Source organism: Hippocampus guttulatus, chromosome 11, assembly GCF_054856545.1.
Source record: "Hippocampus guttulatus isolate MCC_2025c chromosome 11, RoL_Hgut_1.0, whole genome shotgun sequence".
Taxonomy (NCBI): domain Eukaryota; kingdom Metazoa; phylum Chordata; class Actinopteri; order Syngnathiformes; family Syngnathidae; genus Hippocampus; species Hippocampus guttulatus.
The window spans coordinates 12223332-12242403 of record NC_141271.1 but is presented as its reverse complement, the minus strand read 5'-3'; the positions used below and the strand labels follow the sequence as shown (position 1 = coordinate 12242403).

General features: G+C 41.3%; 1 protein-coding gene across 2 annotated transcripts in view; it reads left to right on the top strand.

Moving 5' to 3' along the window:
* Positions 1-19072, top strand: part of gpc6b (glypican 6b) — an 88223-nt gene that overhangs the window by 25430 nt on the left and 43721 nt on the right. For both annotated transcript variants that reach the window (XM_086123579.1, XM_086123578.1), the window contains exons 2-4: positions 2614-2772; positions 7700-8091; positions 11810-11975. In XM_086123579.1, coding sequence (XP_085979705.1) covers positions 2614-2772; positions 7700-8091; positions 11810-11975 — 717 coding nt within the window. The remainder of the gene's footprint in view (positions 1-2613; positions 2773-7699; positions 8092-11809; positions 11976-19072) is intronic.

The window sequence follows — 19072 nt, the reverse complement described above, 5'->3', positions numbered from 1 at the left end:
TGTTGTCGATGGCATCGAGAGACCAGCCAACCAATTCCATGTTTGTTTTTAGGATGAAAATACGACAGGAGGCTAGGAAAAGTCAGACAAAGACAGCACATGGACTGAGTGGCGAGCAGGGAAGAGTGGGGGTGGGGGTGGGGGACAGGAGCAGAAAGCAAAAGCGTCGCCTTCGTCGAGAGCCAAGCAAGAAGACACAGACGTATTTTTTTTTAATGCATATATAAAAAGTAATGGATGAGTCACATCACTCGTGCCATGTAGCAGATCAATGCTTGTACTTGAATATTTGCCTGATCATTTGTCGCATATGCAGTCTTTTTTTAAAATTATATTTTAACTGACGTTTTTATCGTGTTATCATTTCAGCACCGGTATCGAAGCATTTTATGCAGGTGTCAAAGTCAACATTTTGGTATCGTGACAACTGCTACATAACAAATTATGTGAATGCACAAAGCCACAATGGCTGTGTGAACGCACGATTTCAACATGGCAATGTCCTGCTTCAGTGGATTGTATCTGAAAAGGACAGGCGAGTAAATGCAGGCGCACTGTTGGACCTCTGAAGTGCCAATTTGCCTACGAAAGGCATTTGATCCTGGCTTTCCACAATTCCCTTTCTCAAAGGCAGCCAGTCTGCCTGTGAAGGAGGAAATTCTTCTACCCACCCATTCAGTGTTGGGTCCAGTTCACACAGACCAGCTGGATGTGGAAAAAGCTGAATAATATTAGTTATTACTAACATATAACAACGCTACTAAACATAATTTGAGAAAATTTGTTATTCAGTATGTATCAAACTGTTACCTCTGAATTAATCCATAAAAAAGTAGCTCTCGGTTTCAAAATGTTTAGTGACCCCCCTCGATGAAGACAAATAACTATTTTCACAATTTAGTTCTCCGTTAACCCAATATGCATGTTTTCGGAATGTGGAAGGAATGGCATCTGCACTGTGAGGGCAACGTGCTCATGATTAATTCTCTGCGTGGGTTCTGTGAGCACAGATGTTGAGAACATTGTTGTGGACAAAATAATACTTGGAGTATGTTTGGAGGTCGACCAAATATGTCAATGAATCTTACTTATTGACATGCCATTTTTCCTGGTGAATTACTTTCTAATTTTTTCATTGCTAGTGTGGCGGTTCAAATGGTTCCTCATTTGCCTAGGGGGTCGGCGCAAAGGATGACATGACCCGCAATAGCTGTTTAGAAAATGGATGGATGCCTGACAATATTCACTGACTGGTGGAGGAGCTAAAACACCACGTCGCCATAAACGTGTTAAAATGGGATTCTAATGTGTGTGAAACAGACTGGTCAATGAACACTATCGAGTATGGAAATAAGATTATGTAAGCAGTGAATGTATTCGTCAAGTTTAAAGATAGACTGAAGTTCCCAAGATTTCTGGAGCTCTTTCTGAATCACTGCTCGAGGGAAGAGAATGATGGTGCATCATTAACTTCTCCCCAATGTCATTAATTATGTAATGTGCAGCCGAATCTTCTGAAGGGGTGTAGTGCCTTCTCTCCCACTGATTTATCTTTAACTTAACTTTAACTGGTGGCGTCAACAATGCAATTCGTTCTCAGCCCTATCAGGATGGTAAAGTGCAAGATGTACATACTGTCACACTCAACGCAAAGTGTCAGTTAGGGAACTTTTGTCTTCTTTGGAAATTATTTTGATGCATGCCTCCATTCTTTAGATTGGAGGCATGCATTTCCCTTGAATACATTTTAGAGTTGGTTATGTGCCATCATGCTGCACCGTTGATTATTCCTGAAAAGAATGTGCAAGAGAGAGAGAAAAGGTTTTCCAGGATTCTTTGTGCCACGTGCCAAGAATGTCACTGTAAATCTTTGTAGTCATTTAGCTAAAGAACATTCAGCAAAGATGACAGCCATGGGAAAACTTGGACTATAAAGAAGTTCCGATGTTTTTGTAGTGGTGGGACTTGATATAAACAAGTATGTAATTAATTATAGACTTCACATTTCACCATTAAAAAAAAATGGTTGTCCTATTAAACATTTCATGCATTCATTATCCGAGCCGCTTGTCCTCACAAGGGTTGCGGGCGTGCTGAAGCCAATCCCAGCGGCTTTGGCCAGAAGGCGGCGTACATCCTGAACTGGCTGTCAGCCAATCGCAGTCCCATTAAACGGTGTTTGCCAATTCAATCACTTTTTGGTTGGCAAATAGGCATAAAGTATGAGTGAACTTCATCTGTAAATCCGTCAATCCATTTCTTTTGCGTTGTCCTCATGAGATGACCTGGAGCCGATCCCAGCTGACTGTTGGCATGAGGTAGCGTACACCCTGGAATGCTCATCAGCCAATCACAGGGTTGCGGTTCGGCAAATCCAATCAATTGCCTTCCCAAACATCTTATTAAAACTGATTCATGGAATTTGCTGATAATATAATAAAACAAGGAATAAAAGGGGAAAAAAAGGTGAATTAAAGCTGTTTGGTTTTATTTTAATATTTATGCTAATGGGCTAACCTTCATCATGTAGGCTACAAATGCCCATTTAAAGAATTTTGATGGTGTCTGGTGGCTAATATATTTACCTGACTTGTTTGGCGTTTCTTTTCACAGGCGAACATCTGCGAGTGTGTCCACAAGGCAACACATGTTGTAGCCAAGAAATGGAGGATGCCTTCGGCCAGCGGAGCAAACAGGAGTTTGGTGATCTGGTGGATGAGATGAGTCATACTTTGAGGAGCACGTTAGTATCCAGACATCAGAAGTTTGATGGTAAGTCACCTGTGAATGTTCGTAAGGTTTATCTTGGTAGCCAGCATTTTGGACCTGGTGATTTGGTAGATTGTATACGTGCTGCCGTAATTCCCGTGTCTATATTCAAAAGATATTTTTCTCAAACGATTGGTTTCTCTTTGAGGTTACTCCGTTTTTTTTGTTGTTTTTGTTTTTTTTAAAATAATTAAAAAGGTACTAAATCTAAGTGCTAGAAGTGCTACGCTGGTGCAATGAGATAAAACTGTGCATGAACAATCCCGTCTGTATGGGCTACAACATTTTGGTTCATTTTAATAAAATGTAGTGTATAAAAATTTGCTGCAAAAATGAGGGGTGTTTTGGCCAACTTGGTTCTAAGGCTGAGTTCGATTCATTCTATTTCCATTAACTGTAATCGGAAAAAGGGCTTTGGTTCACAAACATTTTGGTTCGTAAATAGAACTATATATTGCTTTTTTGAATCGAGGTTCCACTGCATGTGAGATCAGAAACTAACTGTTAACTGGTGATAATCTGCATCCAACAAAAGTACCGGTAAGCTTTTGGTTTTGACATGATAGCAATGGGGCTGTGGGGGTGTTGGTGATTCTGCATTATCGTGTTTCTGACAGTGCTGACTCCACTGCCATCGTCAAAGCAGAGTTTCTGGTACCACCATCCATTTCGTAAATCACTGAATGCGTACTTGTTACACCCGTATGATTTGCTAACGGTCTTGTGTCAACACAGCGTGACTCGCATATCGTGGCTTCCATGACAGCGCATGAGCTACACTTCTGTCAGTGTACTCATCTCAAAGGGATGACGGGGAATTCATAACCGGCGTGAAGACAGAGAAGCCATGCTACTTGTTAAGCTATCAACATGTCGTTTCAAAACACCAAAATAAATAATTGGGTGATACGGTACACCTGTCACAAAGGTCTCGCTAGATCCACCTTGTAGCGGAGAGTTACCACCTTCGAACACAAAATAGGGACCAATTATTCTGTGCAGTACCACAGATATTCACCTCATGTGGAGGTGACTCGCAATCCAGTCTACTGACATGTTTCTCGCTCTGCAGTGATATCTTTTTTTTTTTTTTTTAAATAGCGAGCTACAAGGAACATGAAAAAGACTGTCGGTGAATTTGATAAAAGGTTAACTGTTTGTAGCTCTTCACTCTATGCCGCCTCAACCCCTCCTATGGAGATGAGGAGCCCTTGTTAGTATGCAAGATGGCAGAGTAACCTTCCTCTCGTTGGATTAAACAAAACAGCTTCTTGCTCAGCAGATTGACAAGAGCAGTTTAGAGCCAAACTTTGCATTATTAAGCTTTGTTTCATGGTCTTGTGGGCCGAGCTGTGGGACGAAGCCCCCACAGCGACTGCCTTGACCACTGGGCTGATGTTACATGAGGCAGAGGGGGTGGGAGGAGGCGACGGGGGAGGGGGCTTCATTACTCAACACGGACACACTCTTACCTCTTTACCTCCTCAATGGAGTTATCTCCTCTTAATAAAATATAATAATCCCTTTGGCCCCCCGACATGAGACTGTGCGGGGAGGGATGTCTTATTACCTCACATGGTGAGGTGAAAAGTCTAGGAGAAAAAATAGCCACCTGTCTTTTTGATGTTTAAGGTGATTTCAATGGCACACCCGGTGGATTGCAGCATATAAAACTTTCATTTCTTATTAAAGTTGTGCCTATTAAGTTTTAATTCCTCGTTGACTTTGAAGCTCTTGACGTTTCCTTGGTAACAGGAAGTATGGCTTTAAAAGGATACCTCACACTCCAGCGGAGAATTTGTCTAACGAGACATCCTAAAAAAATGTTGTTTTTGTGTTTATAGCAGCCGTTAGATTAATCCATGTCATTGTTTTTTTTTTTTTTAAACAGAAATATGCTTTCATATTATCTCTGTAAGGTGTCCAAGCAGTCATTCGGAGGTTCCTATAAAATATAAATGAACCACAAATTTTTAAAATAAGCAACAAACTCCATCCTTTTTCTTGCGGCCTCGTCACACTTGTTGGACCGATGGTGCCTGGAAAAAAATTAAGGAGGCTTATTATAGAGCTTAACTTTTTAATTACAATTTCCTATGGTATTAATTTCAAATTGGAACATGCTAAGCTGATAATGCTTCACAGAAAGAACCAATCGGATTCACTTGTCCAAACTGCATGAATGCACTCGAATCACTGTAAACTTCAAGTACCACGTCGTCAAATAAGTCCGTGCTTCCCCAGTATTTATTGAGCCAAAGCACCAATTTTACATCAGACAAGATTCAGATAAAACTGTCACAAAAAGTATGAATGCTGAAACAATCATCTTGTCTCAATTTACTCACAAAGTGACTGAGAGTGAAATCTAGGCCCATTCGGTTGCAGGAAGTCACAACTTACTCCACTGAAGATATATTTGTCATTCACGAGTAATGATCTGCGGGTAAATGACGTGTAAGTGGCTGATTTTACGCAGCACCCACAATCGTTTCTCACAGCACACTGGATGGGAATCGCTTCATTAAGTAATATCATCGACGACAAATGCAACTTAATACACCGCTGTCAATATTGTTCTTTTCGAATGAATATTAAAACAACAACAACAAAATTAAATAGTAGAACATGACAGCGTTTTGGTTATGTCGGAGCTGGGTTGAGGTCCGCCTCTTTCATCCAGGAATGTATATTCTCACTCTCCAATGGACATCATTGCTGGAAGCGCATGAATAAATAAGCATTTTTATATATTGTGATCTACTGCTGTCGATGGATTGTGAATTTCACAAGCAGGGAAGGGAAGACTTCGGCTACGTCCATCCGGATAGTTCCCTCTTGGGATTTACTGCCATTCTTCATAATTTCAGCAGCAGCAGAGCAGATTCTGGTTTGAAGTTACGCCTTTGTTCCTTTGTGCTCCCACCCAGTATTGATTGCTATATTAAGTGCCATTCATCAAATTAAAGTTTTTGAAATGGAGCGTGTTTGTCAGGATAGAACAAAAGCAACGTAAATGGACGTGGGTGATTCACTGGTAGGAGATTGGAGAGGACAGCGTAAATCTAGATGCTGCATTATTTATTAAGCTTGTGCATTTGTGAGTTCATGCATTTCTCTGCTAAGCAGCAAAGGCGCGAACGAGATGAGTGTTTGTGTTGGTGTTGAGCCGAAACATGCCCAACCGGCCATCCCATAGTTCATGTCGGTGCTTTTTAGCATTGAATTAACGCCTGCCATTGGAGGCCAACCTACACAGTGATGTTTTCCACTTGAAGGAGACTTTATGAAGAGCATGCCTGTCAATGCGTGGGGAGATAGTGGATAAATTCCAATCAGAAAACCTTTCGGCAACCTCTAAGTTTTAAAACAATTGTTGCAAAGAAAACCCCAAAACGATTTCCAAGCTTTTCAGCAAACTGACATGGCTGTCAGAACTGCGTTATTAATAACAGCGCAAACTGCAGTTGATGTGTTGTTTTGACTCTGTACAATAAACCTGAAATGAATTTTGACAGATGTGATCTGCACTACACAGACTGTAAACATTAAACTTATTGCTTCCCAGAAACCCGCTTTGTGTGGAGCTCTTGTTCGTACATCTTCAAAAGATAGTTATAAACAATGCTGAGGTTCAAACTGAAAAGAATCTTCCATCTCAATAGGATGGTGGGTGGGCTGGAGCCCATCCCAGCTGACTTGAGGAATGAGGCAGGGGGACACCATCAGTTCTCCACTCTCATTTGGAGATTTGGCCCATACACTTGCTTTTTCCTTAAATGAACTGTTTCACATGTAGCCGTGACAAGTTCATCGTCATCCACGTCAATACTTTTGAAATGTTAAAATCGTTACAAGAACCAGATTCCTCCCACTGAACTAGACAATCAGTCCTAAGCTGCTCTTCATATTTGTGCTCTGCCTGATAATATTTTCCAGACTGTCATTGTGAGCTGAGTGTGGACTGTCACTATCCACAGTAATGTTGGCAGGCAGCTAACGCAACATGACTTTCAGTAAACTTGCTAACAAATAAACACATTGTGCTTGGGCTGCCTGCCAATATGCTTCACGGGCTATTTTTTAGATTTGGGTTTCAACAAGTAGCTACTGCCTAGCTCGGCGCATAGTCGCAATGGTAACAAAATATATTTTTCTGTTGGCGCACACTCAAAACATGCTGATTTGTGTTCCTAACCCACTCACGGGGTAACTGGAGCTTTTGAGCGGATTGGGTTGTTTTTACTCAACTTAAGTTAAATATTTTGACTCATCAGATTGGGTTAAAGATGAAGGCGGTTGCCATTTTTGACGGCTTTGGTGACTTAGATTGAAGTCAATTTAATGTCACATTCTTAAGAAATTGTGGTGGCAGCTGGATGGCTCAGTGGGTAACACCCAGGCAGGGTGAATTGCCCACCAACGGAAAATGGGTGGGTTGGGTCAAGGGTATCTGCGATTAAAAAATGTGCCAAACATTTCAAGTCAGTGATTTGACAAAGGAAAGTGGCTTCTACTTCTGAGAAAATTGCTGTAATAACATGTTTATTATTTCTGACCACAGTTATGCAAATGACCTGGTAACCCATTTGTTGGGTACATGTTTTTTTTTCCACCTTATGTTGGATTAAATCCTCAACCCAATGTAACCCAATAGCTCTTTTGGAACCTGCGCTGGGTTAGCGATTTCACCCAATTAGGGTTGCTTTTGACCCAGCAGTTTTAAGAATGCACACCCTGCGGTGAGGGGATGTGGGCGGAGTGAACACCGGCTCATTTGCATGAGAGAGGACCGCCCCCTCAATTTTGGCATTAACCCCCCCCCCCCCCCCCCCCCAAAAAAAAAGGGGTGAAAAATGGGCAGGAATTGCCGAGCAAGTGTCCAGTGGGTGAGATTTACACCAACAAAGTTTCTCAATTTTCTTTGCAGAATTCTTCTTGGAGCTTCTGGAGAACACCGAGAGGTCCTTGAACGAGATGTTCAAGCGGACATACGGCAAGCCTTATATGCAAAACGCAGAGGTTTTCGAGAATCTCTTCGCCGAGCTCAAGCGCTACTACACGGGGGGCAACGTCAACCTGGAGGAAATGCTCAACGACTTTTGGTCGCGGCTGCTGGAGCGCATGTTCACGCTGCTCAACTCACAGTACGTCATCACTGAAGACTACCTGGAGTGCGTCAGCAAGTACACGGATCAGCTCAAGCCCTTCGGAGACGTGCCCAGAAAGCTGAAAGCTCAGGTCACCCGGGCGTTCATCGCTGCTCGCACTTTCGTCCAAGGACTCTCCGTCGGCCGCGAGGTGGCTCAGAGAGTCTCTAAGGTAAACTAAAGAAGGCCTAAGAATCAACAACTTTTTTTTTTTGTGCATCATGTGCAGATTTGAACACGCCTGAGGTCGTGTTTGCTGTTTGTGTTACGAGCTGGCTTTCCTCTGCTGTTTCACTCTAAACAACTTCTTCACTCTGAATCATTTTTGTGGAGGTCTTCAAACAAAAATTGTGCAGATGTCGTTTTCCAGAGGTGACATGCAAAAGAAAAGACAAACCAAGAAGTGGTCAGTGTTTTTGCAAAGTTTTCCCACAGCATCTACCAACCATAATTAAGACTTCCATCCTTAATATTCTGTTTGATGTAACGTACTGATTTAATGCCTCTCTTGCTTCTATACCGGACTGCCCAAGGAGTGTTTGCACTTTTGATCATATACAGGGTGAGATTAAAGGAAGAAGCACCGGGCTAAATCTTGGATTAATTTACAGCAAGTGTCACCATCCAAACGCATGAACGTAACTCCTGTGTGTTAATTTCCCTCTGCCATCACTTGTGGTGATGTTACCGCTCAAGCAATCTCAAAGGACCTGTTTTACGTGTTGAGAAAAAGCGTGAGCAGACACCTTCCAGCCAAACTAAAAAAGATGTGATCATGACTTTAACTAAGCGAAAACACTTCAATTCACTCCAGACTCAAATCACATGCAATCACCTTCATCGTGTCAATAATTTGGAATTTAACCCCATTAAGCAAACAACGACACTATCATTAAACAGTTGATTGATTCTAAGGGTTTAAAGCCAAAAACGTATTTGTTAGCGACAACTGAATGAAAACATCCAAAAAGCTTTTCAAAAAGCTTTTTTGTGAAAAAAAAAAAAAATTGTGAAAAAAAACCCCACAAAGGAAAATCTAAGATAAGCAGGCAAACTGTTCTATAATTTATAACTGACTGTCCTTTCAGTGGACTTTCTCAAAGCACATAGAAGATTCCCCCTTAGGCAACAGACGTGATCATGGAAGTAAAACATGCAGTACTGAGGACTCAGAGCAGTGAGTGCTTTGTAAACTCAAAGGGGGACTTTATCGGCTGAAACTAACAATGAGCCAGATATGATTTCAAACTCTTACGGTCGTTCTGGTTAGAATTCCAATGATTTATGATCAATCATCATTGGCATCTTTAGAACGATGTGTAAACCCCTTTGAGAAAAAAAAATACAAATTTTCAAAATAATCAGTTGATTGGACTGACTTCCATATTCACTGTTGACACTTTTATTAACACGGTTCAATATCCATAAACAAAATGTTTGTTTTCAGATACATACATTTAAAAATAAAAATATCCAAAACTGATGAGGACCAAGGATGAAGCCCTGAGGAACCACATACTCTGCTTTGTATACAATGGATTGCAAAATTTTAGCGCTCCACCTGCTGCATGTCACAAAACATGTTTAAACAATACAGGGGCTCCACTCCTACAGTGGCGACATCACATAGTTGCAATGTAATGTAGTTGTTGAAGTGTCCATTTTAGGATTATTATCCAGCCATAAAAAAAGACCTTGCCTGAGTGATTTTGTCTAATCGGTGCTGTAGTTGAATAAGGTATACTATACAGATTGGGCATGAAATCCTCCGTCCATTGTCCCAACGGGTGTGCCATTAATCGCTTCTCACAGTTTGTCCTTGTTTTTTCTTGTCAAAAATTACACAAAAAGCAACCAAAAAACAAAATGTCCCCATGGTGCTCGATGAACTGCATGACATTTCACTGAAGGAGTTCCACAGTGCTTCAGTGATGTCTACTGTTCAGTGTCCCCTTCTTACATTCTCCCTGTCAGTTGCTTGACCTGTGTGACCTACCGGAGCACTAATGTACCAAGTGGGCCGAGGTGCAACATGCGCGTCACTCAATAGCAATCACTCACAGTGAGTGAGTCACAGGATGAAGGAGCATGGAGAAGAGCGAGAGGCCACCTTCTCATATGTTCGCCACCGTCCCTTCCTCTTTATGAGCAGCTTGGTCATTTTCTCGCTGCCGCTGTTTCCCAGCATGTTGATGATGCCCTAAGAGATGAATGTATGTGTGCGGCAAACAGCCGTAGGTGAGTGCATGCCGGCTGTGTCCAATTCATCCCTCAGATATATGACAAGCTGGAAGGAGAGTGGAGAGAGCTCATCTTCTTGTTTATTGTGAAGAAGTGGGCCCACGGGTGTCACACATTTAACTCCGAGGCGGAGAGGCGTTCTTATATCTGGCACCTTAGAGCTGCTATCGCCACTCGGCTGGAAAGAGGTAGCAAAGGGAGGGGGAAGATGGGAATACGCATGCGGGTGTTTGTATTGATGCGGCACACCCTGGATGCAATGATAGAATGCACACTGCTTCTGTCAAGTCTTGGGCACATCCCATCATTCTGCTGTGACGGTTAACATGTGCACAAACACGGATCTGTGATAGATTTATTGAACAAAGCAACAGCTCCAACAAAGCCTTCAATGGAATATTTCCAAGACTGCATATCAAGGCTTTATCGGGCCAGTATTGTGGAGGAGGAGTCCCCGTCCAGCTTTGTCCTTTTAAAGCGCTTCCGTCCCAGCCCACCCCCCACCTCCCAAAAAAAAAAGAAAAAAAACCCCACGCCCACGCATGGCGTCAAGGGACAAAGGCATGGGGGTGCCTGGGGGGGGGGGTTAATTAATACCCGACAGACAATACAGCACTTGCTTTGCTCCATACATTCACGTAGCACTGCTGATCCCCGTCTTGAATGGCGCCTTTTGCAACAACCACAAGCAAGTATTATCATAGAAAATATTTACATTCCATATACAAAGGCGCCTTCTTGAGTACGTGGACGCCGCAGCCTTATTGGATGTGACAAAATGAAGCAAATTGTGAATATGCTTCCTACTTGGAGATGTATCATCAAGCAAAATACGGATATACTGTATTGATTTTGATTGTATGATGATACCCTAGCTGCGGTCGATGGTCACCGAAATTTATGTTGACATTTTAATGCTCACATCAACGTCTGAAAATATTAGAACGATCGCCCAAGTATTACGCATTTTAGGGCGTCTTCCTCTTCATAGAGGCCCTCACTACAAAGCTTATGTCACTTCACGAGAGAATCGCGTCGCCCATAAAATACAAAACGCATGACATGCCTTGTAATATTACACAATGCCAAACTTTGAAAAATGTGCAGGACTCTCGCAAGCAAACATAAACGTTTTCATCGCGTAGACCTTTGCCTACTGAACCTTATTTTGAGTAATGCCGTGATGGGCTGTTGCAGATGAGACTGACCATCAATCAAACAAAAATGACATCACTGTTTCTTTCTATTTTTATTGTCTTAGTGACAAGCAATTCAACTATAATATTTCACAACACATAAATAGTACCAGGTGCCGAGACCTACAACAGGGCCAGCTTTCTTAAAAGGCTGAATTGATCGTAAGTGAAATGGGTGTCAGTAGGCACTTTGTTATGTTCCCTGGCTGTACACTAGGCGGCAGTGATGCTATAAAGAAAATACAACAACATTTACAGTTCAACAACACACAGTGAAGGTATGGTGAAGAATCTGAAGTGTGTTTGGAAAGGGTGAAAAACACATATTACACTCAACAATCTATTTTGCGGAATGAATAACACTTATACCATTCCATTCCTGCAGCAATTGTCAAATATGATTATGTCTTTTCCAAAGGCGCTCACAGCTCCACTCTTTGTGTGCTCCTACAGGTAAGCAGCACTCCGGCATGCATGCGAGCGCTGACCAAGATGTCGTACTGCCCCTTTTGTCAAGGCATGCCGGCCGTTAAGCCCTGCAAGAACTACTGCCTCAATGTCATTAAAGGCTGTCTGGCCAATCAAGCCGACCTGGACCCCGAGTGGAACCATTACATCGGTCAGTGTGCTTCATTTCTCACTGCTCTATTCGAGTTGATTCTCATGTGCTGCTGAGCGAGTGTGACTAATAATGCGATGGAATTGGATATGGAGGCCAAAATAGAAACCTTTGCAGGCGACATTATTACATTACATTTGTCTCACAATTGGGCAGTTCTAGTTTAGCAGAGGCAAAGTGGAAATATGTCTATTTCATACTAAATTTTATTCATTATTCTTGGGGATGGAAATTCTGCTAATTTCACATGAAAATTGACCCCAAAAAATGTACATTGCGGGATAAACATTCAAACAAATGAAGTTTGGGGCAGAATTCATTTTATTTTGACATATGTATTTATTTTTTTTACATTTTGACAATAATTCATGTATGTCTTACACAGGTGCATACATTTTAGAACATTGTTTATGAATCATTTTGAACAACCTTTTGTTGTTAGCAAAACAAGTCATTACAGTGTTTTGCCATGCCCATCTAACAAATGAAATATGTAAAAATTCAGTAACTAAAAATGTGGCCTTTCTAACCTTTTTAATGAAATAATAAACAGAGGATGTTAATGATTTGGCCACATTTAGATTTTAAAAAAATCTGTAAAGTAACTCACATGGAAAATAATGGTCCATCTTGACGATGCATAGGCCCGTGTAGGCTAAAATAATTGCAATCAACATTGTTGTTCTCACTGGTGAAGCTTATAAGAGTAACTTAATATGGATGAGAACAGATGGTCGATACCACAATGCTTGTCTTGTCAATTTGACAGTTAGTGTAGAGTGAACTTGACTTGGAGGAGAGCTTTGCTTTATGTTTTGACAACACCGGCTTCTCCTCGAATGAGAAATTATCCCCCCCCCTGACGTTCCCTCATTGCACACGATTTTCCTCACCGGATTCTTCTCTCCCGTCAAACCTAATGGGGATTTGTAACCGGGCGGGGGAGCAGCCCGTCAACTTGAGCGTTGGGAACATGTTCCGCTGCTGAGACAAAGAGCGCAAACATCAATGTAACATTTATATATTAATTTCATATTCCATGAAAGGCCTTTGCTGGCGCACATGACTCCAGTAGGTAGCACGTCGTGTCAAGGTGCGACACTAAAAAGGATGACTGTGCTGACAGCCTGTGGCAAAGAAAACACTGAAATCCCATCCTGGAGTTGAAGCTCTTTCCTTGAAGTCATACATTGCCTGCTTGCTCTCTGGGGTTACTTTGGGTCGTTTTGGAGGACAAAACATCAAAAGTGTGCATGTTTTATCTGACTATCATTCACCAGTGTGTGCTTCCACAGCAAGATAACTTTTTACTCCTTATTTTGTTCTTACCTTTAAATCCTGTGTATGCAAGTGTTACAGCCTGGCTCTGCACTGGGCTGGAAATACATATTTTTAGCGATTCACGACTGAGTGAGAAGTGGGGAGGAAAGTAACAGAACGGTAACGGTTCCACTGCCATTGTTTGTGGGTCTGGTCCACCTTCTCACACTTGATCACATCTATCTTCTTTAAATGATAAATGTTAAAAGTTTTTCGATAAGCTTTGCATAAAACAGGCTTGATGCAGCAGAATGGAGAGAATATCAATAAAAGTAAATACAGCCTTGGCTTGGTAATCACCGTTCCAAAAGTTCTAATAGCCTGAAACAACCCCAAATACACAAAGACACCCGGTCTGTTCTAATACTGCCTTGTTAGCGACCCTCCTCCACCCCCCAACACATACCAAAAAAAAATGCTATTTGACTTATATACAGTATTAGCCTATCATAGCCATTTAGTAGGATATTGCACAAAAATGTTTATAACACGTGACCAAACTCGAAAAACAATGCCACAAGAACTAGTATAATTAACTGGTTTAAGTGAAACTAAAGCTAAAACGTTTTTTCTTTATGGTTGATGTCTCGGGACAAACGTTAAACACGTGTCATTTATTTTTACAAATTTTATGAAATATGTGTTAAGGGATAAAGTGGATCAGAAAATGGATGGATGGACGGATGTGTTAAGCATAGCAAAGGTAAAGGCGGCAGTGGGTCAAGTGGTCCTTGGAGGAAAACGCGGAGCCAGGGTGGGCAGCGAGGCACTGGAAGAAGACAAACAAGAACAATTGATTATGCGCATCACAATATGATCATTTATGTGAACACAAAGGAAGCCTAACCATGAGATCTTGTCATTGGTGGTACTCCTTGATGACATATTGTGTAAAACAAAAGTCATTATTTTAATTTAAAGGGACCTACAGACCCTTTGGCTTAGTCCCCAATGATAGGGTGCCGCCATTTATCATTTCACCTGTTTTGCCAAATGCCGAAGTTGGTTGCACATTTTCTGGATTAGTATCGTAGAAACCTCCACAAAAGTGAATTTGACAGAAGCGAAATGCCCAAATGCACATTGCTTGGAATGATTATTTTCCTCGAGTTCTTCAAATAGACACCGTCCCAATTAGTTGCCAACTGCACCATCCACTCCAGACAAGTAAACATCTCTTTCAAACATTACATCTTCTCCTCAGAAAAAAAAATAAAAAGACTGGGAAGCTAACGTTCACACATGGGCGTTACAGTCTTAACTGCTGAACTGATCATCATGAGTTCATTTTTAGTCCAATGATAAGCAGATTAATTCAACTTTGTCACCTCAACAAAACACAAGTACAAAAGGCAACGTGGTGTGTTGGTGACTTGGGTGGCCAGACAAGGCAAAGAGTCAGGCAGTCAGTTAGTCGGATGCTTGGTTAGCTAGTCTGTGGGTTGGTCAGACAGTCAGTTTGTAAGTTAGTTATTTAGCTGGTTGGACAGCCAGTCTGTCAGTCGGAAAGTTCCATTTTCAGTTAGTCATTGGGTTAGCAAGCAGGACAGTCAGTCAAGTAATAGATTGGTCAGTTACTTTGTCTGTTTGTTTTGTCAGTAAATTGGTTGTTTAGCCAGCTAGTCCATTCGTTGGTCAGCAGCTGGTCAGTTTAGGTGGATGGTCAGTTAATTAGTCAGTGAATCAGTCAGTCAGTCAGTTGGTTGTTTAGCTAGGTGGTTGGAGAGGCAGTCGGTTGTTTTGTTGGTCAGACGGACAGTTCTTAAGCGAGTCGATTGGAAAATGAGATGGTCTGTCAATCGGCCATTTGGTTCTCTAGTTGGTCAGTCAGTTAGTCAGTTGTTAGATCAGTCATCACTTCGTTGCTTTGTTAGTTAATCCGACAGTCAGACTCATGATTAACTCACAGAAACACACAAACGAATGTCCATGTTATTCATTCGTTCATTTGATACAAGTTCCGCCTTGGCAACAGGCAACATCTGTGCTTCACTGGGTGATATCCACTTTTGCATTGTGCCTCATTAATGCAGGAGCAGCTTTCAGTCTGTCTTCATCAGGCCTTCTTGTGGTCAATGACGCAGCGCTTTTATGAGTTTTGCCTGTGACATTTCAAGCTAATTTTCATGGGAACGATCTTTCGATTAGCTTAAGGTCTCGCCATAAAAGTTCTTCTTAACATGGACAGACAGAAATATGTGTCGAATTTGTATAAACGAAGCAATAATATGCAAAAATGACTGTATGTCCGGTCTCTGAGGCTTTGGGCTGTGGGGTGGCGCACAGCGTCAGCTAAGAAATCCATCTCGATGGTGCGCCGTTCACACCAACATCATATGTCTGCTCCGCTGAGCACAGACGACAAGCTTTTGGAGAAGGTGAAAAATAATCCAGGCAAAAAATGTGAAAGCCTTTAAACTCAGACGCTGCACCCAATGATAGCTACATTTTCTTTTCCAAGCAGACAACTATCTCTCGCTTCAAATAAAATACAGCACTTGACATTAACGAGACCTCGCCTCTTATTCCTTCGTGTGTGTGTGGGGGGGGGGGGGGGTGTTGACAGTTGCACCATCTGTAAATTCTAACAGATGCACTGCTTCTGTCTGTATTAGTTATACATTCAGTATATTCTGCAAAGATTTGACATGATTGAAAGAAAAAAAATCATCTTTTCAAATATGCAAAATGTATCCATAATACAAATGACACTGGGGTGTCTTAATCACCTCCTCCCACGGTCTGACCAGTCCTCCAATTATTCATGAAGAGATTTTCTTTTTCATAGCAGTATGAAATCCAAGCCCTCGTGCACCCATTTTTCTTTCTTTCTTTATTTATTTATTATTGCATCAAAGCAAGAGAGTAATTATATATATATATATATATATATATATATATCTCCAATCAAATATTTCATTCACGCTGACTGGACATTCCAAGGTTCCATCACATGTAAATACATATTTATTGGGACCCTTACAATTGAACAAGAATCTGTGCCAGGATGCTGGTTGGCCAAAGGGAATTTATGAAAATAGAATATTTCTGTTCCAGGGTCAAATTTTGTCCATCATCAAAGATTTATTAAGCGTTCAGGCAATGTTTCAATAACCATCCATCCTTCCATCCATTTTCTGAACCTGGATCCTATCCCAGTCGTCTTCGGGCGGTAGGCGGGTTGCCAGCCAATCGCAGGTCACACATTGACGAACAACCATCCACACTCACAATCACACCTCGGGACAATGTAAAGTGTTCCATTAACCTGCTACACGTGTTTTTGGAATGTGGGAGGAAACCGGAATAGCCGGAAAAAACCCACACAGGCATGGGAAGAACATGCAAACTCCACACAGGAAGGCTAGAACCACAATTGAACCCTGCACCTTCGCACTGCGACCCCGACGTGCTAACCAGTTGACCACCTGGCCGCCCTCAATAACATTATTTTACATTTTTAACTAGAACACTGGAGAGTAAAGAAATACTGTACACACACACACATTAAAAAAACAAAAGGGGAAATATTTGAACATAGTGCTTCAACTCATGCTCACTGCAAATCTAGTAGCTAATTAGCAATTAGTCTCATTAAACAAATACCGATCTGTACTGAGGTCTCGTGATGTTTTTGAACTGTCGGACTTCTGGGACAATGGAATTTCAAGGTGCATTCATGTGCATGTTCTGTGTGATCGCACCAGAGAGCATGATGGATGCATACTTAACATTTTCTTTTTTGTTTATATTTTTGCACATTTGTCTCGAAAGTCATTTAATCTGTTTGTTTCTTCCTCGTTACAATGAATAAATCACAGTCCAGTGAATCACACAACAGATTAAACGGATTCTGCTGAGTCCGCCCCTCGTTAATCCATTTTTTCCCCCCGGACGGCAAAGCATCCGAGGCGAACTTGGCTGTTCCTCCAAGACGACGATTGCTTTGTGTGTTAATTATGATAACAGATGCGTATTAAACAACGTGATGAATTTCTTGTACACCCCCACCCCCGCTGCCAATAACTGTAATATCATATTTATGCTACCATTGGATGTGTGCTTTGCAAAAGCCGAACATTTACGTTTTAATGAGAGCGGGATTGCAATTTAATTATGTTAATTAGACCAGTCTGGAGCCGCAGCTGTCTGTCTTTAATCTGTACCTGAGAGAAGTGGAATATTTGAAATTGCTATGGAGTAATTCAGTTGCAGTTCATGTGTTATTGGGCACAAGTACTGGTTTAAAACACACAACAGTGATTCGAATTCCAAAATGAATGCGTGGGAATAAAACTTTCTTTTGATCCTTATGACTAGTTTTACCCGGTAGCGTAGTCGTACATGCGACTGACTTTTGTGTAGCCTTCATGGGCTTGATTGCCCACTCAGTGGTAGATGTGATATATTTTCTGCGATAGTGCCTCTTTCATTACTTACGTGATACGAATGAGTTTGGCTCAGCTTTGTCTAATGCTATACCGCACATCATCAAAGTACAGTACAGTAGTGCCTTGAGATACCAGAGACCATCGAAGTTCTTCTAGATGCGGGTGATTTCTTATTTTGTCTTGTGAGCAAAAATTGTAGATCATTAAAAAAAAAAAAAAGTATTCCAGCTGTTTCCCACCACTCACAGTTAAAGTTTACGGCCAAACTAAATACAAAACAACTGGAATTACTGTACTTATTGTGTACTTAAAAAAAACAACTTGGCGTTGTCTCAATGGTCCATTTAGCTTAATGTGAATGAAACAATGCAAAACGCAATAGATGGGATAACGGACATCATCTGTGTTACCGTAATATCACTATTGAAGCAACAGATACTTGAACACAAAATGTGGAGCAAAACAAGTTGACAGACAATATGACAATACTCAAAGATATTCTATACACGTTGCAAAAACAAGACCGCTATTACTGCAGCCTACTGAGTTGTGAAATGACTCATCGTGTGTGTCTCAATGTCAGTACTGGCCCCAAATGGCCTAGGCACGCATAACAGAAGGTGCAGCACCATGTCCATTGAGTTAAAGAAAAGAGAGTGGCATAAACTGCTTAATTCTTGGACATTCTATTTAATGATGTTCTTGGTCGATGCTTTTATAAAGAAAAATATTATACAATACTGTTTTTCATATTGATAAACACATTATACTTGCTTTGGGGGAGTTGGCTGGAACCGATTGGCATTCTTTTTTTTTTTCAATGGGCAAAGATAATTAGTGTTGATGATGGTGACTTCTTTTTTACATTTTCATACTTGTTACAAGGGCGTAAGTGTTACTTAGAAACACGCCCGTAGATCTGACAGAAGTTTTATCACAGTGACACTGGTGTCTGTGGGACGTATTATTTTTGAATCCTTTATTTCTTCTGAAAAGCCTCGAACTTCCCTCAATGAGACAAAAGGTTTCATATGCACATTTTTTCTGTCTTTGTACATGACAGTGCTTTTTGAACTTTCCACAGCCTAGTTGTGGTGAAACACATCGTGGGACCAGTTATTTTGTCGGAAGTGCAGACGTATTTTCATAAATAGCTAGCTTACGAACCATTTAATTGGTTGTTTATTTCTCACTTGATGGGTGGGCAGACACTTCAGAGACGCATCTATTTGTACACTACAAGCCATTAAAAAGTCATTTTCTCCTCCCAAATTGCCTCTTTTAAGCCAGAGGTTTTGTTAACAGTGTTCCATGGCATATTTTACCAGCAGTACCTCAGCCTTTGGGATATTTTCACTCTTCCTGTTCAATTTTACTGAGGCTTGC